At 50.7% G+C, this 7,274-nt stretch overlaps 1 protein-coding gene across 1 annotated transcript in view; it reads left to right on the plus strand.

Annotated features, from left to right (window-relative positions):
* The first annotated feature begins 235 nt into the window (after positions 1-235).
* LARP4 (La ribonucleoprotein domain family member 4) overlaps positions 236-7,274 on the plus strand; it is a 15,284-nt gene continuing 8,245 nt past the window's right edge. The window contains exons 1-7 of the mRNA XM_029965985.1: positions 236-2,849; positions 3,059-3,206; positions 4,317-4,475; positions 4,784-4,859; positions 5,368-5,504; positions 5,721-5,824; positions 6,847-6,988. Coding sequence (XP_029821845.1) covers positions 2,799-2,849; positions 3,059-3,206; positions 4,317-4,475; positions 4,784-4,859; positions 5,368-5,504; positions 5,721-5,824; positions 6,847-6,988 — 817 coding nt within the window. The 5' untranslated portion in view covers positions 236-2,798. The remainder of the gene's footprint in view (positions 2,850-3,058; positions 3,207-4,316; positions 4,476-4,783; positions 4,860-5,367; positions 5,505-5,720; positions 5,825-6,846; positions 6,989-7,274) is intronic.

Here is a 7,274-nt window from a genome sequence, read left to right on the forward strand (position 1 = left end):
GCTTCTCCTCATCCAGCTTCACACCCTGGCTGAGCTCTGAGAGGGTGACTCCCCTCAAGGAGGTGACAGTACCTGCTCTCTGAGGAGGTGACAGGTGACTCCCCTCGAGGAGGTGACAGTTCCTGCTCTCTGAGGAGGTGACAGGTGACTCCCCTCGAGGTGACAGTACCTGCTCTCTGAGGAGGTGACAGGTGACTCCCCCTGAGGAGGTGACGGTTCCTACTCTCTGAGGAGGTGACAGGAGCCCACACTGTGTCTGAGTCCCCCCCCAGGGGTGTTCCCTCCTGCCTCTCCCCCAGCCAGCACAAGGTTTCTCTCCCGTGCTGCCTCCCGTGGCTTTGCTGACCTTGGGGTTTTTCCATCTGCTTACGTTTCCACTTCTGGAAAAAGGTTTAGTTTCTCCCCCCTCCCAAGTTTTTTTTGTTAAATTCTCTTCTGGATTTTTCGGCTTTGATTCCCTCTTAGTCTCTGCCTGCTCCAGGAAACGTGTCACAAGCTCTGGGTTAAGGTTTTGGTTGCGGGATGATTTGAGTTAATATTAAAATGCTTTAAACCTCCGAGCGCTTGCATTTTTGTCAGCTTAATTGACTCTGGTTAAACACGATTTAAATGTAATTACAACAAGAAAAATATCCTTTTCCATCCTTTCAAGAAGGAGAGTTGGCTTCAGCAGTCATTTTTTTTTTTGGGGGGGGGAATTGCTGGAGGAAGATCTTTGATCCACGTTTGCTGTGCCGAGGGCAGCTTTGTCAGCTCGTGGGTCCCAGCGAGTGTTCCCAACCTTTGTCACTCTGTAAAGCTTTAACCTCGTCATGAAAGTTCCTGATAGCAGCTGGGAGGGTCGTGCTGCAGCCAATCCCACAGGCCAGGGCTCTGGATCCTCGCTTAAACAAGCAAGAGTTGGTAGTTTGGCCTTCTCCTCTGAAGAGCCGCTCCTGGGGCTCGGCACGGCGAATTTCCCAAAAGCTGATGTAAATTAGGGACTTTCTGTCCTCTCCAGACCGTGGGGTTTTGCTGTTGAGAGGGGTGAGAGCAGGGCTGGGTTGTGCAGGGCTGTGTTCCACGTCCCTGAGGGTTTCCAGCCCAGGGGAAGTGGCCCAGGTGTGTGTCCCAGCCATTGTGTTCACGGGCCATTCATCACTTCCCAGCCCAAAATCTGTTTGGTTTCTGAGCCCTTCTCACCTGCACCTGAGATTTCACAGCTGTGCTGTTGCCACTTGTGCCTTTGGTCTCTCTAAGGTGAGGAGCATCCTCTGCCATCCCCAGAGCTGCTTTTAGTCCTGAGCACCTCCAGAAGCACAGAAACTGCCCCAAAAGTGTTTCAGTTTCCCTTTATCACAGCTATTCCTTCGAGCTCAGTGCTTCCCTCAGAGATGTAGGTAGTGAGGCAGAGTTTATTTTTAGAGGAGAATGAATCATCTCCTGGTTGTGTCTTGTCTCATTTTGCTTTGATGAGAAGTAGAGTCAAAGAGCTGGGACCTGCTGGGTCTGGGTCCCTGAGTGCACGTGAGGGGTGATGCTCTGTCCCAGGAGGGCCCAGCAGCTGAGCAAGGTGGAGTTTGGAAGTGCTGAGCTGCAGGGACAGAGCCTGGGGGTGCAGCAGCTCCCTGGGATTCCCTTCTCAGGTTGTTTTGTTGGAGGATTGCTCTGAACTCTGCAAAGGGAAACGCACGCGTGTCCTTTCACCCCGAACTCTTTCCAGTCCTTTCTGTTTCCAGCTCTGTTCTTGGGCTGAGATTAATGAGAGGGGAAAGACTGCTGCTGTTGGGAAGTTTGAGGGCAGGAATCGTGGTCCTTGTTTTGCTTCTCTCATGGTTGTCTTGAACCTCTCCTGTGTTTGGAGGCTTCTTGTTACCGGACTGGGGCTCGTCCTTGCAGCCAACAGCTTTGGCACGAGGTGTGACCTTGGCAGAGGAATTATCTCTAAAGCTGCTGCAACTGCTTCCTTATCCTTGTGCTTTGTGTTTGAGGCCTGGTAGTGAGCCACTCCTTAACTTCAGTACCCAGGAGGCCAGGCTCCGAAATATCCAACTTCCTCATCTGGGAGTTGGTGGATGGGAGCTGGATTATTGGCTTTCACCTTTTAAAGTCCAGCAGGAGCGAAGTGGAGCATCTTTCAGTGGCTGGAGGAACTGTGGTAGTGGCCTGTGGGGCGTTTGAACTTCCTGGGGGGAGAATTTTTGCAGAAGGGGGGTTTTGTTGTCTACGTGGAAGGAGCAAAAACCACTGTCACCCAAATGCCTCTGAGCAGCTCTGGGAAAGGGACCTTGGAGGGCTCCATCTTGTGCTGTGGGAGGGAGCATTTCTCCCTGCCAGGTTCCAGGCTGGAATGCAGCAGTTCCTCTTGTCTTGTCCCATTTTCAGCCCCCTCCCTCTACTCGTGGTCCTCGTTGCCCATTCCCGAGGTGAGAAGTTCCCGTTCTCCCCCCCAGCAGTGTGCAAGTTTGTCTTGGCACTTCCAAATCCCCTTGGCTGCAGGTTTAAGGAAATGATTGGTGTCTGCTGATGTGTGCAAGGTGTAGGTGATCCCCTGGGGGGGACGGGGCAGGGCTCAGGTAAGTTCAGGAGGAATCCTGGCACAGCGCAGGCGACGCTTGGTTAGTAGAGATGTCACTAATTCCGTAAGTCATACAGTTTCTGCTCCTTGACATATGTTTTTTTACCTTCCTTTCTAGGAAGGGGTCTGGAGGAGGGAAAATTTCCCTTTCTGGTGAAAGGGGACTGGAGCATTATGACAGTCAAGTCTTTAAAAGCTTATGAGTTCCCAGAGTCCGGGCCGGTAGCCGCTGCCTCCGCTGATGTTGTCGGATGTCAATAGAGAGAGGTTGAAGGCAACACTTCTAATGGAGGTAGAACCGAAATACTTGGAAAACACCAAGGATTTTCCTCTTTTGATTAATGAAAAAAAAAATCACATAGGTGCTTTAATAGCTGGGTAGACACTTGAGATGTGGAACTCTTAGAGGGACAGTCACTAAATTCTCCTGTGTTGTCTGGCTTGGCTTTCTGGGGCTCCCCCGGCTCGTTTGCACTGACAGAGGTGTTCTGGTCTCTTCAGCAGGTGACATCCAAGGGGGCTGGCTTGAACCCCAACGCCAAAGTGTGGCAAGAAGTCCCCCAGGGGAGTGGTGAGGCCGTGCCCCCCTCAAATGGCACCGAGCACACGTGGCAGGAGACGGCGGCGGCCCAGGGGACTCCGGCCGAGGGTGAGATGTGGGGACACATCCCTTGGGGGGACACTCAGGGCCAGTTCAGCTGGGAGGAGCAACCCCTGGGCTCTTGTCCTGGAGGTTGTCAGTACTGAGGGAGCAGAAAGTGGGAAATAAAGTGTGTGAGAAGGCAGCAGGGGGTTTCTGGAGGTGACGGGTCTCACCGGTGGGCTTTGGTTCAGAGGGTCGAGGAGGTGTCAGAGCTCCTCTGGGACAGGACACTTGGGCAGGGAACAGGATCCAGGAGGCCCAGTGATGACCATGTAACGCGCTAGGAGGGAGCAGGGTGCCAGATGTGTGGGCATGGGCTCATGGCATCGCTGCACTTTGGCATCTGTGGACCCTGTGAACAGGAAAATGAGGTCTGAGGGCCACCTGCCATCCTGGGAACACCGAGGGGCTGCTGAGAGCTGGCAGGAGTGCCCAGTGCCCACGGGTTGCTCCTCTCCCTTCGGTCTGTTCCATCCCAGCCCTGTTTCCATCCTGACCACATCCAGAGCTGAGCGTTCAGGTGGCTCTGGTTTGGCTCAGGGGTAACTGAGGTGACTCAGAGCACAGCAGAGGAGGCAGAAGATTCCCTGCAAAAACAGCTCAGTCAAAGTCAGGGATAAAGAAGGGGGGATTGAGCTCGTGTGGCCCTGTAAAAGGTTTCTGGTAAGTCAGCAGAAGTGGGGATCCAGCGCCGGGTTTGTGCTTTGCCCGACAGAAACTCATTTGTCTCTTCACAACAAAGTGAAGCAACCCTGGCAGTGTAAGCGATTTTCACCCCTTGTTTTTTGGGAACCTCGCTTTAAATATTTTAAATTTCGTGTGGAAAGACTGGTTTTTAGGTCCTCTCCTCCTTTGGGGATCAGTTTCAGGATCCTTTATTTCCTTTTATTTACTTATCTCCGAGAGCCTGGTGCAAACCAGAAGACCTTTCTGAAACTGGAGAACTGGAAAGTTCTCTCCAGTACAAAGTCTGAGACATACAGACTAACTTTAGACACTCTCAGTTGCAGCAGTTTTTGGGTACTTGTTTTAATGTCGGTAGCCCAAGTTTTTCCCGTGGGGAATTCTCCCGGGGCTCACAGGAGTTTCCCTGCTGCTGGGCTGTCCCTTTGGCAGGTAACATAGAGCTCTCAGAGGACAGCTGCAAGCAGTATGAAGTGATGTATTCCCCGTCCTGTGAAGCCACCAGGAATGGCACAGGAGCCGACGAAGCCTCTGCCAACGGGATTGTCCTGGCCACCGAAGACCTGGGATACCAAATCTATGAAGTGTCTGGTGAGTGCTCGAGTTCAACCACTGCTGTCAGTGCCTGGGACCCCCTGCAGTTTGCTGCAGCTGTGCTGTGACCCAGGAGGAATCCTGGCACGTCCATGGCTGTCCCAGAAGCTCCAACACTTGGCCAAGCAGGTGCGAGCCCTGGGGTCGGAGCCGTGTTGGGAGCGTGTTGAGTTCTTTAAGCACCTCAGATGAGCTTTTCCCCCTGCTCCTACCCAGAGGGATTTATTCTGCTGGACAATGAGACGTGTCCTTGCACTGTGTGGGTGTGGAACTGGGATCTGATGGGGGGGTGTGGTCCCTTCCAGGTGACGGCCCCTCCGCCGTGTCCACGGAAGACATCAGGGAATGTTTGAGGAAACAACTTGAATTCTGCTTCTCCCGGTAGGTGCACTTAACTCAGCCTGCTACAAAGCCTTCACTAAAATCCCTGACAAACATTCCCTGGTTTTGGCTTGGTGTGTCCCATCATCTTGATAAAAACACAAGGTTTTTATCAAGAACAAACCAAGGTTTGCTGACGTGCCATGGAAACCCCCTTGGCACCTTCCAGCTGTTCCAGTCCCGTCTGTGCATCCGTGTCCTTGGGTGAGGATGAACCTCCTGTGCTCTGGAGTTGTAAGACCTCGAGATAACTTGGCTGTGTGTCCCCAGGAGGCTCTTTGGCAGATCCCTTTTGCAGGCCAACCTGCAGAACACCACAACTTTCATGACATTTTTTAAATTGCTTTGTGTTGGTCTGCTGGGATTTGTTCCAGGAGAGAGAATTCGAGGGTGTTTCAGCTGTGAGTGGAGTTGGGGAATATTTAAGCCTGCACTGATCCTGGTTTTTTGAGTCTTCTGGGAGTCAAGTTCAGGATTTTTATGAAATCACGATTTTATGTCTTTTTAGTGAGAATCTTTCAAAGGATCTCTACTTGATGTCTCAGATGGACAGCGATCAGTTTGTTCCAATATGGACAATTGCCAACATGGAAGGGATTAAGAAGCTGACAACAGATATGGACCTTATTCTTGAAGTTCTGAGATGTAAGTCTGGGGGTTTGGGGGGGTGTGTCAGTAGGACAAAGAACCCTTCAGAGGGATGGTTCAGTCTCTGAGCTGGTTGTGGCTTCTTGTGCTGGTCCAGGGTGACAGGACCCTCCCTCTGCAGCCATGGCTGAGTAAGGGGCTGTTCCAGACTCCTGAATTCTCCTTCTTTGTTCCAAGTGTGCTCAGTGTCCCACTTTGCTCTTTGAATTTCAGCTTCTCCCATGGTACAAGTGGATGAGAGAGGGGAGAAGGTCAGACCAAACCACAAGAGGTGCATCATCATCCTCCGTGAGATCCCCGAGACAACACCCATAGAGGTAAATCCGGGGAGGAGAGGGAAATAAAGGTTGATGGTTTTGGAAGGTTGTCTTCAACAGGGCTTCCAACAGCACCAGGAAAAGGTCAGCTGGTGTTTAATGTGATTAAACAGGGATATTTTTCTTGTGAACCACATCAGTAATATTTTCCTCCTGGGTGCGCTGTCAAAACAGCCAAAACAAAAACTCATTGCCATCGTGCCTTCCCATTATTTACTACTGTATTTAAACCTTCCTAAGTAAACTCCTTTTTTTTTTTCTTTTCTTCCACCAAAGCTGAGCTAGCCTGGCTTCTCTGGAAGGAAGTTTGAACTGGTTTCTTTTCGGATCCAAAAATAAATCAGTCCAGGGCACAGCTTGGAATTCAGGCTGAATTTTTGTCACAGCAGTAACTTTACTTGAAGTCAGACTGTTGTTTTGGCAGAAAGAAATGTTGCTAAACATTTCTCATTCACTGTGCCCCAGCGTGAGCTGAGCTCATTATGTTCAGAGGAGGGAGGATAATAAAATTCCTCCTGATACTTGGCGAACAGAATGATTTAGCTCTTTGTTTTTTTAAAAGTTGTAACACAGGGTGTTTGTCTACCAGCATTTTTAATGAGTTCTTTTAATGCAAACACTGAACAGCTGCTTGTCCCTCTCTTTACAATCTGATTATTGCAAAGGTATAAAAAAAAAAACCCTGTCAGGTTGCCTTGACTTAGGAGTATTTCATGGAATCATTCTTGTCTCCATGACACCTTTGCTACCTGTTTTCTGTGGAAATATCACACAGGTCTTGATTTTTCTTACCACCTGATCCTGCTGTGTTTTACCTGGGGGAACTGGGGAGGCCTGGAGTGGGATCTGTGGGTTCAGGAACAGGGAGAGGATGACGTGGTACCTGGAGAACCTGTCAGGGGAACACGAGAACATCCCTGGTCACGGGAGGGAAGAGCTGGAGCTCAAACCTGTGTCTCGTTGGTGTTCACTGCCCAGCTCAGAGCCAGGTGTCCTGAACTGGCCTGGGTTTGTCTCCCCAGGAGGTGAAGGCCCTGTTTAAGAACGAGAACTGCCCCAAGGTGATAAGCTGTGAGTTTGCTCACAACAACAACTGGTACGTTACATTCCAGTCGGACACAGACGCGCAGCAGGTAAGGCCCCTCCAACCCCAACATCCCCCTTGTTAGTCCTCCCCCTGCTCAGGGGGATTGCACCTGTGCTCCCTGTGGCTAAGAGAAATATTTATTTGCTGATCCCCCTTTTGTTGTTCTAAGAGATTACTGGCAAATTCTGGTTAATAAGACTGAAGTTGGGAGATTATTCCCTTGTCTGCCTCTTGCCTCGGCACTCAGTGACCGTGGCTGGCACTGGGATCCTGAATTTGAAGTGTTAATGGATTTATCTGGGCTGGCAGGGAAGCACATTTGTGTTAAATCATGTAATATCCTTTGGGAAGTAAAATTTTATC

The sequence above is a fragment of the Manacus vitellinus genome, unplaced genomic scaffold (genome assembly GCF_001715985.3).
Source record: "Manacus vitellinus isolate BGI_N305 unplaced genomic scaffold, ASM171598v3 scaffold_129_pilon, whole genome shotgun sequence".
Classification (NCBI taxonomy): domain Eukaryota; kingdom Metazoa; phylum Chordata; class Aves; order Passeriformes; family Pipridae; genus Manacus; species Manacus vitellinus.